The sequence below is a fragment of the Lacerta agilis genome, chromosome 14 (assembly GCF_009819535.1).
Source record: "Lacerta agilis isolate rLacAgi1 chromosome 14, rLacAgi1.pri, whole genome shotgun sequence".
Taxonomy (NCBI): domain Eukaryota; kingdom Metazoa; phylum Chordata; class Lepidosauria; order Squamata; family Lacertidae; genus Lacerta; species Lacerta agilis.
In genome coordinates this window covers 3072131-3095984 of record NC_046325.1, presented here as the reverse complement: position 1 = coordinate 3095984, position 23854 = coordinate 3072131, and the positions used below count along the sequence as shown (strand labels likewise).

The 23854-nt window shown below is 46.1% G+C and overlaps 1 protein-coding gene across 7 annotated transcripts in view; it reads left to right on the top strand.

Annotated features, from left to right (window-relative positions):
• DLG4 (discs large MAGUK scaffold protein 4) overlaps positions 1 to 23854 on the top strand; it is a 118623-nt gene that overhangs the window by 7549 nt on the left and 87220 nt on the right. For 3 of the 7 annotated variants that reach the window (XM_033170995.1, XM_033170992.1, XM_033170989.1), the window contains exon 1: positions 6034 to 6296. The exons of the other annotated variants lie outside the window; for them this stretch is intronic. In XM_033170995.1, the coding sequence (XP_033026886.1) occupies positions 6267 to 6296 (30 nt within the window). In that variant the 5' untranslated portion in view covers positions 6034 to 6266. Of the gene's footprint in view, positions 1 to 6033; positions 6297 to 23854 lie in introns of those variants that run through there. 7 annotated transcript variants of the gene reach the window in all.

Below are 23854 nucleotides of genomic sequence, written 5' to 3'. Positions count from 1 at the left end.
ATGTTTTTTCTGCTGCTGCTGCTGCTGCTTTGGTGTTGGCTGCATTAGCCACCACTCACTGCCCCTCCACTGGGCCTCTGGATTCACTTCATTGATGGATGGGCACCACCACTTTTGAGTGGGAGCTAAACTCTGCTCCTCCCAGCCATGGTGACCATTTGCCATCTTACAATACCCAAAATGCAATCCCTTGCCCCATACATCTGTTAAATCCACAGATTTAATATATTTATAATCCTGCTTGAACTATAGATATATGAAATTATAGAATTTATAGATCTGTGAGCCAGGACCTTACATAAGTTCATTAATAATACTTTTGAGTGACTTAAAAATGGAGGAAAGCTAGCACAGATGGGACTCAAGTTTGGCTCCTGTTCCAAAGTGGGACCGTTTCCTGTTGCTGAAAAGCCTCTGAGGTCTGGTTAGCAGTGAATGGCAGCAGAACCTTGTCAGGCAAGTGAGTGGCTCTGTTGAGACTCTGGGCTCCTTGTCAAATATCTGACCTGGTTGACAGCTGGCGCCAGACCTGCTGAAAAGGGCAACTGAAATGATCAGCAGGTTGGAGCAAGCTCAAGTGTTTGGGACTTTGTGCAGAGCAATCATATATGCTGGTTCCACTGGAAGGGGGTAAAAGATCCATTCTCTATACCTACAGCATAACCCCTCAGTAATCACCTCTTGGCTGCTAAAAACCAGCAGGGAGGGGGACAGTTGGCTGGGCCAAGAAGATGTCAGCATAAGAGGGAGGTGACTGAAATTAATACAATTATTAATGATATGGGTAGGTGCCCTCCTCCAGTAATACTGAAGCTCAGGCATGTCCAGCTTCCAAGAGACTGTGATCTATAAAAAAAAAAACTGGCAGTGACCCATTGGATTGACCAGAGTTGTTAAGCTTTTTGGGGGAAGGATCAGCCAAAGTTGTCGAGCTTTTTTTTGGGGGGGCGATCAGGGTCCTGTGATCAACCAGTAGATCGCGATTGACCGGTTGGACACCCCTGCTCTACCTTATCCTCTGCAATTGATCGGCAGTAGATTCAGGACAGTGTGGAATTGAACTCTCTGCCATGGAGTGGCGGTCAGTAGCTTAAGGGTAAGACAGATTTATGGAGATGGAAAGATCCACCATTGGCTTTTGGAAGGGGCTTCAGCTTGGTGACAGAATACATTATTTGCTCACAGAAGGTCCCAAATTCCATCACTTTAAAAAGACTATGGAAGTGTGCTAAATGAGATGCCTGATGGCATGAGACAGCTTTATATGGAACTTCCATGGCCAAGGGCAGTTTAGCACTGAACACCAGTTGCTTTTAGAACCTGATCCAACAAAGCGCTTCTTATGTTCTCTCTGGTAGTTTCTGAGGATGACATGGTTTTTGAGGGCCATGATTTTTATTTCTCTCTGCACCCCCTTGTCCTGCTTTGTCAATTTCCTCTCAGCGCTCATGATCTCATAAGCCCTCTCTCATCTCCTTCCCAAACTGAACCTCGCTCCAGAAGAGAGATTATTCATCTCCCCCTCCCCACGACTTCATAATTTTAGTTGCTGGTGTAAATGACTGTGAGAGTGACTTCACAGAGTTTGTTTATCCTGTCTGCTGAGTCGGAGAGAGGATAAGAGGAAGGAGCAGCAGCCGCCAGCTTCAATGTGACAGGAAGGAAGTCATTTCTAGGAACAGATTCCCTCCCTCCCAAGAGCCGAAGCAGTTTAGTGTGGGCTAAAGCTGGCTGGAGGGCAAGGTGCCAGAAAATTATTGGAGGGTTTCAGAGGGTTCCTCAGTGTGCTGGGGCAGTCTACCTTTCCATATGTAGCAAGGGAATGCTGCACTGCTGCAGACTTCAAGCACTGGCTATGAAGTCTTAGGGCAGCCTTTGCTAACCTGGCATCCTGCAGACTGCCTGGTCTTGGGAGCCTGAATAATAATAATAATAATAATAATAATAATAATAATAATAATAATAATAATAATAATTAATAATAGTATCACTGCTATTATTTAGTTAGATGATGATGATGATGATTAATTTCAGTGCCAGACTGTCTGATTTGGCGAGCAGGATTATCATTATCATTATTGCATTTATTTGTCTACTACTAAAGTGTCTCAAAGCTACTTACAGTTATAAAAACCTGCATGATACAAAACTTAAAGTACATCAGAAAGATAAAATAGCATTAATTGATGGAAGGTGCTCATCCTGTAGTAACAAAGAAAGTGATAAATCCTACCCCACCCTGATGAAAGATGAACACCAATACAGGCATGGGGATCATCATACCCTATGACCCCCACATTGAGCCAAATGCATGGGGAAACAGGAATGTCTTTGACTGGTGCTCAGCGGCTGATATTGATGCATCCAACGCTCTGGGGAGAGCACTCCACAATCAGGGAGCCACCACTGAGAATGCCTGTTCTCATGTTGCCAACTTCTGTGCCTCTCTTGGAGGGGGGAGGGCAAGCAGAAGGGCCTCTGATGATGAGGTAGGTTCATGTGGGGAAAGGCGGTCCCTAAGGGGATTGGGACCCTGAACCATGTGAGGCTTTATAATATTAACAGTAGTTCAGGCAACCCAGAAGGGTTCATTCTGTGTTTAGCTCCAGAATGAGGAACCTTTGGCTTTCCAGAAGCTGTTGGAGTCCCCACTCCCATCAGCCCCAGCCAATGGCCTGGGATGATGGGAGTTGTAGTCCAGCAACATCTGGAGGGTCAAAGGTTCCCATCCCTGGTATATATGAAGGCCAGCCAAACACCTGTTACGGAAGAATGCTAATAAAAGTATCCTGGCTGTAATGGGGAAGGGAGGCATATTGGTGTCCTTCCTCCTATGAATTAAGATGGGGTACAACTCAGTGCTTGTACAGGGGAACAGCATGGGTTGGATCTCTTGCTCCACCTGCCTTAGAGAAATTTAAAAAACCCTTCCTAGAATGCGAGACATAATGCCTAGCAGCTGAAGAGTCTCTCAAGCTTGCCTCCTCAAAAGCACAGCCAGAATGTCTTGTCTCCCAAGACAGCTTGCAGGGCCAAAGCAAGTGCTCCTCAAATTTCGGCCCCCTCATCTGCTGCTCAGGGTGTCTCTAATCTGGCTGGCCTTGTACTCGTTTTGTCTTGCAGTAAGTGGGAAGGGCTGAAGTCAAATCAGCGACTGTTTTGGGCTTCCTGTTGGAAGTGTTCACCTGAAAAGAGAAATTTTAATAACATTTGGGAAGGGACTTCAGGGCCTGAAAGCCGCTGTGGGGTGGTGGGCCACCTATAACAGGGGTGGCCAACTTCCAAGAGACTGCGATCTACTCACAGAGTTAAAAACTGGCAGTGATCTACCCACTTTTGGGGGGTTCAGGTCAGAGCTTTTTTTAGGAAGGAAAGCCCTGTTTTTGGGGGTTCACGTAAAAGTTGTTGAGCTTCTTTAGGGAGGAGGAAAGTGACATTGGGCTTTTTTTAAGGAAGGAAAGCCCTTTTTTTGGTGGTTCAGGTCATTTTAGTGGTGCAGGGCAAAGAAGTTGAGGTTGTTTTAGGGCAGCCAAAGTTTTTTAGCTTCTTTGGGGGGAGCCACTGATCTACCAGTGATCTACCACAGACGTCCAGTGATCTACCAGTAGATCACGATCTACCTGTTGGACATGCCTGACCTATAAGAACCAAAAAGAATAGTATAGGCTGCCAAATAGGACTTAGGGCCTCAAATAGCTGAAAGGACTCCTTTTCTTTTCCCACAGATCCTCTCAGGTGTTAAGATCAGCAGAGGGGCCGCTCTTGGTGGTTCCTCTGCCATCAGAGCTTTGGGGTGGTGGTTCTCTGGGACAACCCCTAAGTTAGGATCATGGGAAGCTGTACCTTATTCTGAGTTGGGCCGTAGGTCTATCTAGCCCAGTATTGTCTATACTGTCTGGCAGTGGTTCTTCAGGTAGAGTTCTTTCCCAGCCCACCTTGAGATGCCATTGCGGACTGAACCTAGGACCTTCTACATGCAAAGCAGATGCTCTACCACTGAGGGACAATCAGTCCCAAGTTGTGGAATTCCTTCGCTACAGAGGTGCACCTGGCACCTTCATGCCAGGTTTCCCCTCATAAGGTGAAAATGCACCTCTTTATCCTGACCATTGCCACCCGAGAATGATATATTTAGGACCTACCCTATTCTTGTGACTGTAATTTGGGAAGGACCATAGTGGTAGAGCATTTGTTTGGCATGCAGAATGTCTTAGGTTCAGTCCTTGACTGCAACTCCAAGTAGGGCTAGGAAAGACCCTGAGACTGAAACCCTTAGAGCTACTGCCAGTCAGTGTAGACAGTACTGAGCTAGATGGATCAAATGGTCTGACTCAGTATGAAGCGGCTTCCTTTCTTCCTGTTTTAAACTGCTTTTAGTATTGTAGCTGAAACCCACTCTGAGGCCTTATGGTGAAGGGTGGGTAAGAAATCAAATTTATTATTATTATTTATTATTATTCTATGTACACACATAGGCACACATATAAAAGCACACACACACAACCTTTCCCATTTTCTGTCTGTCTGTCTCATGCATCTATACCTATGTATATCTACTGGCACATACTCCCTGATATTCTCTCTCTCTCCATTTCCAGCAGATCTTCTGTTTTCTGCCTCCCCCTCACTTCTGTGATCAAGGCATTTTAGCTGCAGTTTTTAAAACTCTCCTCCCTCCCACCCCAACATCCGTTTGACCATATATTTCTATCTCCTTTTTCATGGGCATATATTTTCCTGGCAGTTGGATCTGATCTTTTCTTTTTAGCCCTCCTGTCTTCAACTCCAAATTTAACCTATTGCAGTCTGTTTTTGGGGTTTTTTTGCAGGGGTTTGCTGGAGAGAATGTTAATGAATTCCTGGAGATCTTGCGTGTGTAAAGGTCAAATTTGTGGGGGTGGCATTATTTTTCTTTTTTACCCCCTCTCTTGGCTCCCAGGCAACCTCCCATCATTTTATATGAGATATTTCCTGTTAGGTGTAAAATTAAATTGGTTTCATGTGTGTGTGTGAGTGAGACTGTGAGACTGTGTGTCACACTCTCACATATACATTTACTTGTGATTATCTTCCCCCTCCCAACCGTTATACAAAGGAAGAAGAATCTTCCCAAATTAGATGAGGATCAATACCCTGCCCTGAAATACCACACTCAACACTTGTGCATAAGCATTGGGTCCCCAGGTTCTCCCAACGCCTTTCGGATCCCACTTTGTCACCACCACTTTCTTCCAGTTACATGCATGACCCATACTGGGCAGGCTCGTATGACAGAAATGTACACCTGCAGTCTCACACACATACAAACACACACACACCACACCAAAGTTCCTGATCTCTCCCTTCCTGATCCTTTCTGGACTTTGGTGCTGGGAAGAGGCTGTCTGTGCCTTTCACTTTCACCCACAATTGAAATTCAATCTCCCTCCCGCCAGCCTCTCATTCTACTACCTTCAGTCTCTCTGGCGCTGGGAGAGTTAACTCCTGGTGACGCTGCTGCCTCCACACACCGCCCACCTCCCTTGCTGGGCTGGATCCTTTCTGGCACTCAAAAGGTTAACCTCCTCTCCCTCCCCCCTTTTTCTTTGTGCCCCCCCTCTCTCAATGCTCCATATTCCAGGTCCCTCTCCCCTCCCTCTGATGGGGAGCAGCAAGAGGGCTCTTCCTCTCTCCAATTCAGCCCCTACATCTTAGCGGGACCCCCCCTGCTCCTGGCCTTCCCCCCATTTTCCCCTTCTTTCCCCCTTCTCTCTATCTCTCTTCCTCCCCTCTTTTCCCACCCCTCCACCTTCTTTTCCACCTCTGCACCTCTTTCCAGCTGCCCATCTTGAGCGAAGGGAGCAAAGGACTCTGTTTCTCTGAGAACAGACAGAGCCTCCTTCCTTTTTCCACCCTCCCCTTCCTTCCTTACATTCTGTCACTTCCCCCCCTGTAAGCTCTCTCCCCCCCTTCCTTTTGGATCTCTCGCCTCTCCTTTCACACACGCTGCCTTTCATCTCTCTCATACTCCCAACTGGCTCCCCCCACCCCACCTCACCCCAACACACACACACACACACCACCCAGATGCCAGCATTGGCACCCCTAGGATACACCAAAGGGTAGCTCAGGGGAGGGTGGGACGTAACACTCCTGGTACCCCTCATCAGTCAGGGTGAGCTACCCAAGAACCATAGTTGAGGGGGGGGGCAAGCGGTAACCCTGAGCCCCGGAATATCTGATGTTCTACAGACCTTTCCCAGCTAGGTGCTTGAGTCAAGAAAGGGATGGACTGCTTGTGCATAGTCACTACCAAGGTAAGATTTGCTTCTGGAGAGGGTATATTTGTGCCATCTTTTGTGCTTCTTGTTAACTGTGGGGTAGTTTGCTCACCTCTGCAAAGGATGGGAAGGGGAGGGGGGTAAGAGAGCTCTAGAAAGCCATGTGTATTTGTCTGTGTGTCAAGCGACGGAGCAGGGGCAGTTGCTGATGGGTGGCATGGAACAGCTTGGCAATGCTACTGGGTGCCAAGGTGGTCAGTGGTGATAGGGGTGGTTATGATGGTTGTGGTAAGCAATGGAAGAGACTCCTCCATTGCTTGAAGTGGTGGGAGGAGGTCTCCAGAAGCCTTCTCTCTCTCCGTGAGCAGTTTCCATGGAGCCGATGGCTGCGTGGGATAAGGCTCTATAGGGTGATGTGGGGTAGTGGTGGTGAGATTGGGGAGGTGGAATCGTCCCTATAGAGAGGCAGGAGGGAGAGAAATGGGGTGCTTCAGCGGCAAAAGGTGTTCTCTTTACTGCTGGAATGTGAGGATGCTGGCCCTGGTGCTGAATCTTTGGTGCTCTCCGTGGTGCTGAAAGTGGATGCCACAAGGCTTGTGTCTTAAAGAGCTTGCAGCTAAAGGAACGTGCCCATGATGGTGATGGTGGCGGAGCACTGAGAACACAACACACTACTAGGCTGACATTGGGTGCAGGTGTGTGTGTGTTTGTGCGTGCATACACACACATTGTACAGCTCGTTGCTGGGAGGTTTGTGTGTGTGGAGGGGGTGGAATGGACCCTTTCCCAATTCCACTTTGAAATATCTTAGGACTGGAATAGTTCTAAGGTTAGGGTTAGTGGTGAAGTACAGGTCAAGGGTTGAGGTCCCTCTCTGTTTTAGCTGTCTTCCTAATGGGGGCTCTAGGGCTTTGCCATAAAAGTGTGTGTGTGTGTGTGTGTGTGTGTAAGAGAGAGAGAGAGAGAGAGAGAGAGAGAGAGAGAGAGAGAGAGATGCTTTTGCTATGCAGTTTCATTTGGTGTGTGTGTGGTGGGAGGTTGGGGTCCTTCCCCAAGACAACTCATAGCACTCCATTATACGGTATATCTGTGTGCCTGGAAAGGTTGGGTGGTGGTTGTTTTAATAACTAGGAGACTTTCGATTGTTGAAATGGTTGTGTGTGGGGGGGGGGTGCTGGGAATTCTAGATTTGGGCTACTGGTCTTGGGAAAACTTGTCAATAGCTACAGTACAGTATTGAGAATTGAGGAGTAGGTGCTTCTCTGTCCAAGCTGAGAGCCACTTGAGTCCTATATAAGGTAGCAAGGGGACCCATGCATTTCCTTAGTGCTCTCCATGGACCTTGGTGTTCAGCAATTTCTGGCCTTGCTTTCCTAGTCCCTCTTACCTCCCGTCCCTGACTTCTTTTCCTGGTGCTGTGGGTGGGTGGTGGTGGTGGTGGTCATTGAGATCTCCAGGCCTCATTTAGGGCCTGGTTCTGAGTGGGTATTGGAAACTGATCTCTCCCTTTCTCCACTGGACTAGGATTGAGAGCTGCCCCTGCTCTTGGCTGGTGGAATAAAAGGGTTTCCCACAGGTGTGTGATGGAGGTTGCCAGTGGGGTTGGGGCAAGAGAGGAAGGCTTGCATGTGCCAAGATGGGCAGTAGGAGGGAGAGCGGTGTTGGGGAGTGACGGAAGGATAAAAGTCTGGCATCTTCTGATGCTCATCCGAAAGTATTTGTCTCTTAGCAAACTCATGTTACTTCAGAGAACAGCAGATGGAGGAAGCATAAGAATGCACCACCTAAGAGCGAGGGTGGGGGGAAGCTGTGGAATGCAGTGTCTTGATAAAGCAAGATCAAGAAACCTTTCTTAACAAAAAAAAAAAAAAAGCATTCCGCATTGGGTTTTTTGCCCCTCCATGGAAACGCAGAGCAATCCAAGATCCCATCAGGCCTTTGGAGAATGGAATGATTCAGTCCTGATTAGTCAGGGCGGGGTGAACATTTAATTATAAAATAAGGCATTGAGGTGGGTGGGTGGGGGGAGAGTGAATGAGTCTGTGGGGTGGGGGAGGCCAGGCTCCAGGGGTGCCCAGTGAACAGGTGTTGCTTTTGGCTGAGGTGGCTTAAAGTGTAGCTGGCTTATTGGTTTTTTTTTATTATTATTAAAGAGTGGGGTGTTGAGAGCACATCACCCGGGGTGTATATAAGTGTGAATGGGGGGGGGAGAGACAGAAATAGCACCAAAAGGAGCCATTTCGTTCCGCCCATCACACACACACACACACACACACACACAGTGCGCTAAATACCACACTCCAACTGTACATGAATGCTGATTTTGGGGTGTGAGTGAGGAGGGTGGAGTGGTAGAATAGAGAGAGGGTGAATGGTTCGAGCGTCTGATAGGAACCAGTAGTAGAAACTGCAGTGACTGTCCGCTTCCAGGCAGAAGAGGAATTTGGGGTGGTGGTGGTTGAAAGGTGTAAGTGCAAATAGGAGGATGAGAGAATGTCTGGGGTTCTCCCCTCCCCCCCCTCCGCACAAAAAACCCCAACAAATTTTCTTGGTAGTGGGGAAAGTGATATGGTCTATTTGAGAAGTGTCTCTAGGCCGCATAACTGAAAATCAGGGTAGGGAGCTCTGTATGATGGGTGCCTAGATTGATTTTGCTGCGGAATGTAAAGCAGGCAGTGGAGTGGGTGGGGAATGGTGTTAATAGGGTTGGGTGTGTGAGGAGGAGACACAATCTGGGGCAGCTTTTCCCAATTGGATGCCCTCCAGATGTTGGGACTACAACTCCCATCAGCCGTAAACAGTACTGACTGGGGTTGATGGGAGTTGTAGTCTCAAGATCTGGAGGGTGTTGGGTTGGGGAAATCAATTCTACAGAGACTGTAGGTTATTTCTTAGCCCTGAATGTGAGGGTATATCTACATTAATTTGTGCAGACGCACAGCACATCTGTAAGTGTGTCTGAACACTGAGGCATAAGAATAGAGTGCATTCTTTTTCTTTTTAAAAAAAGGTGTTGGGGAGGGGGAGTCTGGTGATTGTGGAGAGGGAGGGCTCTCAGCATAGCAGCAGGAGGCCCTGGCCCATCATGAGAGGGACAACCCAGTAAGATGGGCGGGGTATAAATAATAAAATTATTATTATTTTTATAAGTCACTGGCAAGAGTGAACAATAGGTTTTCTGGGGGAGGGGGAATTGGACTTCCACTGAAAATAACCTCCCCCACTTTCCATAAATTGACAAAGGTTCATTAATAATGGATGTGGGCACTGGGAGTGATTGATTGGGGCTTTTCTTCCTGAGGCTTCATCCATCTCAACTCTTATCAGATCTTCTAAGGACTGGCCTTGGATTCTGTGCTGGTTAAATGTGTGTGGAGGTGATGAATGTGTTGAGGAGGGGTGGGAGAGAAGGTCCCCTGTGGTTTATTAGATTGGTCTTTGCTTCCTTACATTCCAAGCTAAGGGCCTGATCAACATTTGATGGCTTCATGTTATTTGTCTGTCATTTGGGGTCTTCAGGGGCTTGACTAAGCTTGGAAACCCACTCTTCAGAGTTGACCAGCAGGTATTAAAAATAGAATCCAGGGAGAAAGTTGGGTTGAGTTAAGCCACCCACAGTGAGCTGTGTGGGAGTGTTCTTGCCTGCCTTCCCATTCATAGTTTTGATCCATGAAGAGTTCTTAAAGTGTCAAGAGCAGGTGACGTCAGGAGATTTAAAGGGAGGTAGTTTCTTTTTCCGTTTTTCTCTAGGGGAGAATTTTTAGAGGCATTTCCTATGGACAATCTGGTCAGAGTTCTAGGACAAAGGTGGGGAAACATTTTTTGCCCGAGGGCTACATCTCCTCATAGGTAACTTTCTGGGGGGCAGAAAGTTTTTTTCAGACAAGCCAAAACACTTGAGATGGGGACAGGGCAAGGCTGGTGAGGGATTAAGCCTTGGGTGTGTCCTGGGGAGAGTCCCAAAAGCCACATACAGAGGGCAGCATTCGACCCCTGGGCTTGCTGTTCACCCTCCTAGGAACATAGGAAGCTACCTTATACTGGTTCAGATTATCTAGATCAGTATTGTTCAAATAGTTCAGTCTATATAGCTCTGTGGTCCATAAAGCACAGTATTGTCAACAAAGACTGGCAGCAGTGGCTGTCCAAGGTTTCAGGCAGAGGACATTCTGATTCTTACCTGGTGATGCCTTTAGGGACTGAACCTGGATCCTTCTGCAGCTAAAGTAGATGCTCTGAATTGGTCTTCTAAGTTGACATAAGAGTGTGCTAACAGTGGTGTCTGGATCTTGCCCAGTTTGTATGTGTATTCTAGAGGCGTCAGGAAAGTCCCCCCCCCACACTTCATTTTAACAACTGGAGTAGAAATTTGCCTTGAGGCCTGTGAAGATGGCAGCTTGGAATCATCTAGATGTAGACAAAAACCTAGAATCAGGAGTGCAAAGGTGTTTGATATCAAACAGCCATCTTTTCTAGTCACTTGGTTAGGAATATAGGAAACTGTCTTTATACCAAGCCAGAATATTATCACCAGTGGTAGACTGACAGTGGTGCTCCAGGTTGCAGACAGGAATCCTTTCTCACCTGCCATATTGGATTGAACCCTGGGACCTTCTGCATGAAAATCAGCTGTTATACCACTGAGTTTGGGCTCTTTCCCAGCTACTGAGTTTCTAGATTTTTGCATCTGTCTTGAATGCATATTGGTGGAGACTGATTGATCCAGGTAGAGCATTTGGGGTGGATGTAAAAGTGTGAACAGGTTCAGCTTTCCTTTCTAGAAGGCCCTGGATTCAATGCACGAGTGGGGAAATCTGTGTAGTTGCCAGAGTTACAACTCCCATCATTCCTGAACATGCTTGGCTGAGGCTGATGGGAATTGAGTCAAGCAGCATTTGGAAGGGTGCCGGTCCCCCATTCCTCATCTAATGTCACAATATAGGGGTATTGATTTATTAGGGAGGTGGGTGCATTAGTACCAAGGTGCTTCAGGTGAATCACATGGGGGATCTGATTGCACCAATTGTCAATGACCAGGATGGAAAGTATGTTTTTTTAGATGACTAGGTGTTGGGCAAGGAATCCTTGCTGGGCTATTCTGATTGCTTTGGGCAGAGATTGGACTTGAAAGTATCTAGCCATGGCCTTTTTTTTGTTTCAAAAACACTTAATAGCCATGGCTAAATATTTTCAACTGCAGAGCTAGGGAATAAAAAAAGGCTGAGGAGGAGGACCTTCCACCTCCCCTAGACTTTGAAGGGTAACTTGTAGATTGGGGTAGGGATGATGGGAGTTGCAGTCCAGCAACATCTAGAGGGCTGCTGGTTCCCCATCTAGATAGGGATAGACACATTAAGAGGCTTCTAGGGGTGCTGTGAAGGATCCTGCTAAATCTCCAATGGCATATCCAGGTAGGACCGGGGATATCCATTGTCTGAAACCCTGGAGAGCTGCTGCCAGTGCAGAAAATACCTACCTGGATGGGCAAAGAGCATGATTTGGAATAAGTCAGCTTCCTATGTTCCCTTCTTCAGATAATTAGCACAGGGCATGATCCATCCAGACATTTTTCCATGCAAGGTGCAGTTACAGTTCATTTTTCTGGGGTCTTTGTGAGACAGTGTCCCAACAGAACATGACTATTATGGCCTGATGGTTTGTTGGTCCTACTTCATGGTGTCCAATATGATCTGCTTGCCTCTACTGAGCTCTTTCCTTGCATGTGTTAAAATTTCTTGGGGTTGGTGGTGGGAAGAGATTTATTTAAAAAGTGGCAGTCTTGCAGATCAGTCCTCATCAAGGCATCCGGAATGTGATTCCAGAAAGCTGCTAGGTAGCCTAGAATAGCACTGCCTTTACCTTCATCCTTTTTTTCTTGTTCTCTGCATCTCCAGGCATGGATTATTTGTGAGAGTGTGGTGCTCTTTAGCAGCCGTAAGAAAATGGGGGTGGGATAGGGCATCCGGTTGGTTGGTGACATTTTGTGTGTGTGTGTGTGTTACATGCCTGTGTGGCTCTTGCCATTGATAATCTGGATTGGGAATGAGTCATTGTGTGTGTGTGTGTGTGTGTGTGTGTGTGTGTGTGACAAGGAGAGAGAAACTCACAGTAGAAGAGAGATTCCAAAAAAGAGAAATGCTTCTGAGGATGGGTGAGTGAACCGGGACTGACCTGTGACCGCTGTGCCCCCCCCCCCCGGTTTATAAATAGTTTGGCCCAAGAATTGCTGAAAGGCGGGCTTTGCTGAAATTTAGAAAAGGCCCTTGAGCTGGCAGAAGGTGGGTGGGAGGTATCATGCAGCAGTATGTGAGAGGGGGAGGGAAATAAATTAGGCAATTTGGAAAGACTCAGTCTCAGAGAGAATTCAGCCACAGGACCTATTTTCAAGCACTTGGTGTTGGAATGAAAGTCCTCCCAAGGACATTTATGGGAGGTTGTGGTTGTGGGTGCAAAACACCCCAGAATCCACCAGAGACTTTATACACATGTGTACACACCCACCCACCCAACACACCTGTTGCATCGCAGCAGGTAGATTTGGGGTATCAGTCACTGAGATTGACAGATCTGGTCCAGAGAAGATGCCTTTCAAACACGTATGCTAATAAACACATAGGCAATCTGGCACACAATTTTTTTTCTTGATATCAAGAAAAGCTGGATGTATTTATGTTTTTTAATTGTATATTGTACTGTTTTATTTTAATAATCTTTTAATTGGCCTTAAAGCTATTTTGGAAAAGGTGGGGTGTGTATGTTTCAGAGAAAACAATTTATGCAACCCAAATAGTCCATGTAAAAATCTTCCATTTTTGCTCACGCTGTCTAGTTTTTATCCTTTTCCCCCACCTAAGGAACTCTGGACAGTTTACATGAATCATCTGCCCCCTCCCATCTCAGCAACCCTGTGAGGTAGATTAGTTGGGAGAGTTGAGCCCATCAATTTCACCCACTGCATTTCATTGATTTGTAGGAATTTGGACCCAGGTCTCCTCTCCTGCCCGGCCTCCGCAGTCCAACATTCTTTCCACTCTACTGATGCTTTAAAAATGTATTCTGTTAGAAGTAGTATTCAAACTCACTTGCTTTAAAAAAAAGAAGCATTCAAAGCTAACATGAATGTGGAACCTACATTTGATGGGAACATATATTTGACATTTTTTAAACTCACTTGTCTTCAACTGGTAGGTCAGGACCCACTAGTGGGTTGCAGCCTAATCCAAGAAAGGGGTCATCCAAATGCATGTTGGAGTTAAAAGTGGGTCCTGGGTCTGAAAAGGTGGAAGATACTTGTTTTAACTGACTTTTCCTGCTCTCTGTCCTACATTTGGAGGTGTGAATGGTTCGAAGGGCTGGTCACTGACAGTGTCCATGGTGGTTGTGGTGGAGAGGGCCAATGCCACTTTCAGCATCTTGTCTGAAAATGCCTTGAGCCTGTCTGAAGATCTGGCATCCTCAAGGGGGTGGGTGGTCCAGAGCTCAGTGGTGGAGCATTGGCTTTGCATGTCAAAAGTCCTTGGTTCAATTGCCAACAGCCTCTTCAGATGAAAGGGGCAGGGGCAGGCAATAAGAAGAGAGACTGTCCTCTCCCGGAGATCCTGAAGAACAACTACTAGCCACCCTCCCTCTATCCACATCATACGTTGAAAGCACATTCAATGCATATGACTTCCCTAAAGAATCCTGGGGACTGTAGTTTCACCCTCACAGAGCTGCAATTCCCAGCACTTTTAACAAACTAGTGCTCGTGTTTCTTTGGGAGAAGCCATGTGATTTTAATGTGCCTTTAATTTCTTTTAAATATATGGTGTAGGTCTGCATAGGCAAAACTAGAGTAAGGTATAGGTAAAGGGACCCCTGACCATTAGGTCCAGTCATGTCTGACTCTGGGGTTGTGGCGCTCATCTCATGTTACTGGCCGAGGGAGCCGGCATACAGCTTCTGGGTCATGTGGCCAGCATGACTAAGCTGCTTCTGGTGAACCAGAGCAGTGCACGGAAATGGCATTTACCTTCCCACCGGAGCGGTACCTATTTATCTACTTGCACTTTGACATGCTTTCAAACTGCTAGGTGGGCAGCAGCTGGGACCGAGCACCAGGAGCTCACCCTGTCGCGGGGATTCGAACCGCCAACCTTCTGATCAGCAAGCCCTAGGCTCTGTGGTTTAACAGCAGCGCCACCTGCATCCCTCTAAAACTAGAGTAGATGGAAGGATTGCCTGAGTTTTGGGACAAGGCAGCTTCATATCTTAGGAAAAACCAAGGGGATGCTGGCAGCAATCAATCCAGTTTTTTGCTTATCTAGTGAGTGTGTTACATATAACATGACCCATTTAGTTGCTCTTGTATGGGTGGTGGATATAGGATTATAGCTCTGAGGTTTGCTCTAAAGGGAAAGAGGGTGGCTAAATCCCATGTTTTTATATGAATGGAAAGGTCACACAGGAAGCTGCCTTCTACTGATTCAGACACTTGGTCTATCTTGTTCAGTATTGTTGACTGGCAGTGGCTCTCCAGGGTTTCAAGCAAGAGGTCTTTTCCAGCTCTACTTGTAGATGCCACAGAGGATTGATCCTAGGACCCTCCTGCATTCTACCACTAAGTTTCCTCTAGCTAGGTAGCAAGCTTTAGAGATGCAGCAAATGCTCTGGCTAGCTGTTTGCATATCTCCTCAAACAAGTTTTGACAAGCCTTCTAAGTTGAGCTCTTCATCCCAGTCTACATCTGTACTGGAAAAGTTTTATCGCTTCTTGTTTGCCATCCTGGGCTCCTTGATATGAAGGATATAAATAAAAATAAACCTCACTGGTTAGGACTGCAAGCTTTTGGGTTTTCCTGGACTCTTCTTCAATGAGCTTTGTTTGGTATAAGATAGTGACTGGCTTTTGAACCAAAAGGAGCTGTTTTTGCCAACAGGGTTGGCAAATCCTTGGGAGGCCACAGATTTTAAGAGATTTCTATTCCAGAAGTGGATGTTTGTGATGTTTAATTGGTTGATGGGCTTTTGTTTGTAAAAAATAATAATGCAAATTTGGCATTAAACCCCCCCCCCCCAAATATGCTTGAAAATATTCAAACTAAGCGTTCAGGGGTCTTGGATAGAGTATTTCTGTGTTTGTCTGGAGTGATGGTGGATGAGAACAGTGCTAGGTTAGGTGATAGTGAGGGGGGGTGGATGATGGAAAGGGACTCAGACTGCAGAGGACATGTTTGCAGTCCTGTTGTGTTCTTGCGTTGTTTTCAAAGGTTTCCATGCAGGCAGGAAGGCAGGGCCTCTGTGCCCTTTTACATCCACCATGATAGTCGGGCATCAACAGGTGGAGCGTTGCAGTGCTGGGGGAAACACTTTGTCGGCTGGTTTCTACTTACTATGCAGCTGCTATGGGCCCTGAGTTTTTGTACACAAAAGTGGTGGTGGCCTCAAAGAGGGCTGGAAGCTTGGGCTGCATTTGTGTGAACAAAAGCTAATGGTGTTTTGCAAGGAAGTATGTGCGTTATCTCTCTGTGCTACTTACATGCACTCCACTGACAGGAGTATGTTCTGTGTCTTCTCCTGACATGCTTTTCTGAAGTTTTGGGAAGTGCTCAGGGAAGTGTTGGAAATATCTGTCTCCCCAGCAGCCCTGTTGTGTGTTGAAGATTGCCTGCAACGTGAAGCCAGTTTTTATTGCACAGTGCAGTGCTGTCCTCCCTCCCAGCCCCCCCCCCAAATATACACACATACCTGAGATGGAGGGCACATTATGAATGAATTTCCCCCCTGGGCCTGGAAAAAATGGTTGCTGCCCCCAGGAGTCATTGGCATCAATGGGATTTTAACAGTGCAGGCCAAGGGTCTGTGAAGCTGCATTCATGAACAGAAGCAGCAGACAGAGGGGGTAGCTCTATGAGAGTCTTCCTCCACGCAAGGCCCTCTAGACGTTGCTGGAGTCCAACTTCCAGTGACTAGCATGGCCAATGGATGGAGAGGATGAGAATCACAGCCTGACAGGACTGCACCAGTTTGGAGAAGGTGGCTTTAAGTTTCTCCTGGGGGAAACTTTCTCCAAAATAAGCTCAATTGAAATGAATGGGACCAACACCCATTTATCCCAGTGGAGCTCATAAGATTGCCGGGAGAGTCCTACTGGATCAGGCCAATGGCCCATCTAGTACAGCATCCTGTTCTCACAGTTGTCATCTGGAAACCCTCAAGTGGGATCCAAGCACAAGAGCACTTGCCCCTCCTGTGGCTTCCAGCAACTAGTATTCAGAAACATCGCTGCCTCTGACTGTGGAGGCAGAGCATGGCCATCCTGGCTACTAGCCACCAATAGCCCTTTCCACCATGATTTTTTCCAATCCTGTATCCATGTTGGTGGCCTTGGATGCCATCACTGCCGCCTCTAGAGTGAGTTCCATAGTTTAGCTTGCTCAGGAGAATATCCGCATGAATTGTGCTGTGTGCTTCAGATCTGTCTGCTACCCTGAGTGGCCCCCGACCCTCCTCCAAGGCATTCACCTTCCTGTACCTCCAGTTCCTGCCCACACCAGCCCTTTATATTATAAAGTCTCTCAAGGAGGTTTCATATGTGAAGAGCTGTTATGGCTTACAGAACAAGGCAGGGGTCAATACAGGCCACTCTCACCCAAACCCCTGGTGCTGCCAGCAGAGGTTGGGGTGGGTGGTGGAGGGATGTCACCCCATCACAGCTGTTTGCTGTTTTAAGGCAGAGGTGGTGATACCCACAGGCATGAAGATGTGTGTCTTTGAAACTACCCAAATTTTGGTTCAGGGCGGTAGAGGGTTGTGCAACTGTTTTTTGACAATTGCGAGGTTAACTAAAACACCTCAGGCCAAGGGGTGAGATTGACGAAAGCTTCCTAAGGCAGTGTTCAACACACTCCTGGTTTTGAAAGCAGTCTCCACCACACAGGTTCCCCCGATAAGTTTTGGACTACAGCTCCCATCAATCATCCACTAGTCAGCTGAGGGATGATGGGAGCTGTAGTCCAAAACACCTGGAAGGTGCCACATTGGGGGAGGCTGCTCTATCCAGTTTCTTCCTCCCTCCCCCACTTTTATCTCTCTTTTCAATCCTTGGCCGCCTCATCCCAGCACCCTCCCCCCCCTCCTATCAGCCTCGGCTGCCTCTTGGATGCCATGGCAACTAGGGATAACTGGATCATGAATGCGTAGGGGGGGATTATTTCAGGCAACGTACAGCAACACCCCCCTCCATTTTCATGTAGGCCCTTCATGCCCAGTTCCATCCAGCTCCCTTTCTACCCACCCCAAGGACTCCCAAAGAGATGGGGGGCACACATGATATTAATTTGGCATGCAGGGGCTCAATGTGGGGAAGAGGTTAAGGGCTTGCTTAACTTCCAGGTCACAGATAAATCCTGTTTCCAGTGCCCAAGATGAATCCTGGAAGCAGGTGGACTCAGCCCAGATATTATTATTATTATTATTATTATTATTATTATTATTATTATTATTATTATTATTACCTATCCTTCAGGTCCCAGGGTGGGTTACAACAATTTAAAATTTCTTAGAATATACCGTACATATTTTTGCATACAGTTTGGACTAACATCCACATTTTTGCAAGTGTTTTTCCTAATATAATGCATTTTCACCAACATTATGCATTTTCTATGCCCTACCATGTTTTTGTACACATTTGTTGGAGAACTGCATGCAAAATTTGGAGAAGCTTAAATTTCAAAGAATAGCAGTGTTTCAGTTTGTGTATTGGTTTGAGGAGTGTGAATTAAGTTTCTTATTCAAATGTAAGGCAAATTTAATTATTAGTACTATTATTGCACTTAATTTATTAATCACCTTCTAATCCACTTTCTCAAGGTGATTTACAAATAAAACAGTAAATGTAGAAATTTATAAGCAAAATAATTAAAAACAATTAAAAATACAACAGCAAATACATTTAAAAAATGATTAAAATCCTAACAAGTGGGCATTCATAATAAAGAACCATTTATCTAGCTGGGAAAGCTTGTTGGAGCAAAACATGTCTTTGGCTGTTTCCAGGAAGTGCAGATAGTGGTTGCCTGTCATATCTTGACAGGAATCCTCTTCCACAGAACAGGGGCAGCCCCACTACAAACCCTGCTCTTGACTGAAACTTATCCATTTCTTTCATTTATATGCCACCCTTTTCTCCCATGAGCTCAAGGTGGTGTACATGGTTCTTCTCAAATTATTCTCACAACAAATGCTGAAAGAAGACAGTGACTAAGGTCACCCAGGGAGCTTCATGGCAAGTGGGGATTTGAACACTACCACAGACTCAACTTGCAGGAGAGACGTTTGTGCAGATTGAAGTAATCAACTGGGTGTATAAGGGGTACAGTGATCTCCCAGGTAACTTGGTCCTGAACTGCATAGGGACTTAGTACCAACACCTTGAACTTGTCCTGGTTAGCAAATTGGCTGTGAGTGCAAATCATGCAAGCAGGGTGTTCTATGCTGGTGATAATTTGCCTCCTGAAGCAATATAGTCACTGTGTTCTGCACCAGCTGCAGCCTCAAGATCAACCCCAAGGATAGCCCCACATACAGCGCACTGCAGTAATTCAGTCATGAGGTTACCAATGCATGGACAACTGTGCTCAAGCTATCGTGATCTAGGAACAGCCAATAACTGGTCGGTAAAGGGCATTGAGGACACCACCTCCTGTCACAGAGCTGGATCTAGCACCCTTTCTCCCCCATTGCTAGTCCCTGAGCACATATAGAGTCCAGTAGATTAGATTTTTATTGCTATTTACATACTAGTCCTGTCCTGTCTTCCCACAAAACTGAGGGTGCCGTGTTATGTTACACTAGCCAGGGCAGGGAAGAAAGTTAAAGGAGGTGAATCAGTTGGAAAATTATCAACTTCTTAAGATCTTACAAATGCTTCTGAGGAGAAGGAGGCAGAGGCAGCAGCATCTCAAACTGCCTTGAAACTCAGCAACAAAGATACCTGCTTTACATTTGACAGTAGCGCAGCAGGTAAATTACCTGTTTTGCATGCAGCGGCTCCCTGGCTCAGTCCTTGATGAGATCTCTAGGCAGTGCTGGGAAAGACTCCTTGTCTGAAATCCCAGAGAACTTCTGCCAGCCAATGTAGACAATACTGAGCTAGATAGACCATATGGTTTGACTGTATAAGCCTATATTGTGGTGCTGCTCCAGGGAAGGCCCTGCTTTCAAAAGCACTAGATCAAATTCTAGATTGAGGCCTCTCCTGAGGATACTAAGAACTGCAGGGGTTCCTGTGGGAGAATACCATGTGTGAATGCAGCAGATAACTTCAGAGTTGTGTGGAGACTGTCTCCTAATTCTCCTTGGCCATGACCCACCCATCTTAATGACCCTTGCAGCAGACTGGCCTTTTTTTTGCTGTGATTCCTCTGCAGTCTCCTAGTCATCGTTACAACAATCCTGTAAGATTGCGGATGGGATGACTGATGCTGGGCTTGGGGTGGGGGGCTGGCTGAAGGGCCAGCTTGTGACTTCAAACAGGGACTTCTGCACCAAATAATTAATACTTAGCATTTACAGAATCCAAATTTACCATCCCACCTTTCATAAGGTTCTTCCACTAACCCAGTCACCATATTTTAGGGATTCAGGCTTAATTGAACAGCACTATATTTATGGGACGCGGGTGGCGCTGTGGTCTAAATCACAGAGCCTAGGGCTTGCTGATTGGAAGGTTGGCGGTTCAAATCCCCGCGATGGGGTAAGCTCCCCTTGTTTGGTCCCAGCTCCTGCCAACTTAGCAGTTCGAAAGCACGTCAAAGTGCAAGTAGATAAATAGGTACCGCTCTGTCGGGAAGGTAAACAGCGCGGTTCCCTCGGCCTATAGAGCGAGATGAGCGCCGCAACCCCAGAGTTGTCCGCGACTGGACCTAATGGTCAGGTCAGGGGTACCTTTACCTTTACCTTTGTCCTCAGACAGCTTCCGGGTCATGTGGCCAGCATGACTAAGCCACTTTTGGTGAACCAGAGCAGCACACAGAAACGCCGTGCAGGAAACATGCTGGACACTGTTGCTGAGTGTCACATGGGGTGGACCTCCCTTCTGGCCTGCGCAAGACAGGGTGTGGGGTGGAATCTGTACCTGTGTGGTCAGAAGGAAGGGAAAGGAGAATGTGAGCCGCTTTGAGACTCCTTCGGGTAGTGAAAAGCGGGATATCAAATCCAAACTCTTCTTCTCTTCTTCTTCTTCCATGGGCAGAACAGTTTTTCACACACAGAACAAAACAAAAATAATAGTTTGAGTTCCTCACTTGAAGTTTAATAAATTTATATAGTATAACAACACAAATGGAAATCATTAATTATGCAGCTGTTGATTATGGGATTATTATTATAACTGAAATGTAACTGACATTAATAAGATTATGGAATGCAGAAATGCGGGGAGCCCCTTTAACTAAATTGTATTAATTGGAAGTTGATTGGCATTTGAATAATTGTATTAATTGAGAGTTAATTGATATCGTTATAATTTGGCTATTGGGGGAATAGTGGAAAACTAATAAAATTTATTTGGAAAGGAATCTGTACCTGTGGGAGAGTAGCCTGTTTGGATCAAGGCAAGACATAGAGGAACAAGAAAGAGGCAGCTTCTGGAAGGACATGTAGGCCCTGGAGCTGGATGTGCATATGGAGTTTGTGGATGCTCTGCCAGCCCTCCTGCCACAGTCTTCCTCCACCTTGCTCTGGTGATGGGGAGACTGCTGTGATTGTGAGTGCTTCCCTCTTGGAGGTTGTAGTTAAAGAATGAGATGATATTCACTAAAAAAAATTATGAAACTTTATTTCAAAAGTCTTTTTAAAAAATAATAATTGTAAACTCAACAGAGTTTAAGAACAACCAAACATCATAAAATTATGTGTCTGGGTTTGGTTTAGTAAAGGAGAAGTCTATTGATGCCTACTAGCAATGGTGGCTAGCTCTGCCTCCAAAGATAGGGACAGCAATTTTCCCAACTACCAGTTGCTGGAAAACACAGGAGAGGAGTGCTCACGTGCTCAAGTTCTGCTTATAGGTTTTGCACGGGCATCTGATGGGCCACCGTGAGAACAGGATGCTGGACTAGTTGGGCCATAAGCCTCATCCAGCAGGCTCTGTTTATGTTTGCCTAAACAAACAAGATTTTAGCAAGCATTAAAAAGCAAGGCAACTAAGGTGCTTGCCTGACACAAAGAGGCAAGCGAGTTGTAGAGCATAGTTCCTGCCACACTAAATGTTTGATTTCTCACAAGCATGGGATAAACATTTTGTGGCACTTGTAAAGGTGCCAGTTCCACAGATTGCTGTGCGGTCAAGTGGGCACATATGGGTTGAGGCAATACTTCAGGTAATCTGGTCCCAAGCTATTGAAGGCTTTATATCACCTTGAATTTAAGGCCAGTAGCAAACTGGCAGCCCTGAGAGACAGTTGCAGCAGTTAGATATTATGGCAACCTTCTCCAATCTGATGACTTACTTGTATTGGACTAGATACCCCCCCCCCAAAAAAAAACCCAGCCTCCATCCAGTACAGAATTATAGTCCAAAACATCTGGAGGGCTCCAGGTTGGGGATGAAAGCTGCGTTGTGGAATGTGCTTCCCTTCCCCTACTTTATCCAAGTGATATGCTTTGTGCATTCTTTAATGTTTTTGCACATGGTGATATTGATGTGATTCTGTGTGATCCCGTTCTCATTATGGTTTGCACCTGCAAAATGTTGAGGCAGATAGACGGCTTCATTTCCAGTTGATGCAGGTCCCATAACTGCCTGCTAAAATCCTATACCTTTTTATACCACAAATGTTCAACTTTATTTTTTGTCCAGCTTCTGTGGCGGACAAGAGCGCCCCTCCAGATAGCAATAATGCATTGGGGAAGCGTCACAGAGCAACTAATGAAGCGGAATGATGTGTGGGTGGTCTAGTGGCGCTGTGGTCTAAGCCACTGGGCTGGTTCAAATCCCCGTGACGGAGTGAGCTCCTGCTGCTCGGTCCCAGCTCCTGCCAACCTAGCAGTTCAAAAGCACGACAGTGCAAGTAGATAAATAGGTACCACTGCAGCAGGAAGGTTTCCGTGCACTCTGGCACTCGTCACGGTCCTCCGTGCGCCAGTAGCGGTTTAGTCATGCTGGCTGCATGACCTGGAAAGCGGTCTGTGGACAAATGCCGGCTCCCTTGGCCTGAAAGCGAGATGACTGCCGCAACCCCATGGTTGCCTTTGACTGGACTTAACCGTCCAAGGGGTCCTTTACCTTTACCTTTTACCCAGTATACCATCATTGTACTCGTTTAGACACCTCTGCTGAAAATTTTTCTGTTTCAGCAAGCCTATCCAGATACATGATTTGGTTGCATCTGATTTTAATTTTTCTAAAATGTTTTATTGTTTTTAGTTTTTTAAAAACAGTTTTAAAATACTTTAAAGACATATTTTGTTTATTTTTTTATTGCATGTTTTAATCGCAAAAGTGTTTGCTGCCCTGGGCTCCTTTTGGAGGGGTATAAGTTTAACAAGTAAATAAATATCACCAATGACATGTTGCGGAATACATTGGTCATTGGTCAGGAGGAGGCGTTAGTTACAAAGTTCTTATAAGTGCTCTGGTTGCCTCACTTCAGAAAGGATATTGTAGAGTTGGAAAAGGGCAACCAAAAAGATCCAGTAGAATGGAGTAACTTCCCTATGAAGAAACATTGCAACATTTGCGGCTTCTCTAAACTAAAAAGGTGAGTAAGATGACATGATAGAAGGCTATATAAAGGTTCATGGCATGAAGAAAGTGTCTGGAGAAAAGTTTTTTTCCATTTCTCAAAACACTAGGACCCATGGACAGTGTTTGAAACTCCCATTGTTCTAGGCACATTTTGCGACAGGAAATTTCATTAGCTCGAGTTCTGGGCGCAGTACTGCGCCTAAGATTTCAGATTAAAACTGCAGAGTGGAAGGAAAGGAGGACCTTTTTCTGCCTCCCCACTTCCAGCTACTCTCTGAAGACTGGGGAAGAGACCCTCTTAAGAATATTAGAGGGGTGAGCAGGGGAAGGACTAGCCCATGTGAAAAATGAACATAATATTTTAGCTGTCGTTTATTCGTTTTCAGCTTTGTATTCTTGTTGTAAATAAAAAGCACACCTAGACATTCTGTTGTTGTGACCATAACCTAGGTTTAAGGTGCCATTTAGCTCCTAGCTTTCATAGCTCAGTTTCTAAGCTCATGGACATCCACTGAAGTGGAATGTTGGAAGATTCAGGTTAGATAAAATAAAGTCCTTCTTCATGCAGTGCATAGTTAAGCTATGGAACTCCCTCCCGCAGGAGACAGTGGTGGTAGAAACCCAGCCAGGTGGGTATGTGGCACCATTCACATAACAAAAACTACCATAGAGATAACAAAATTTTCAAAAGTCGGGTCTCTGGCTTGGCTTTTGAAAAACTAAGTCCACAGTACTTGCTAACTGACCTAGACCATGCCCCCAGAATCTCCCATGATGCATGCCAGTTATGCAACAGAGACTGTGGAAGGGGTTCTGTCAAAGGGAGAGCATTAAAAGCTCACAGATGTAGAGCGTGCATGTGT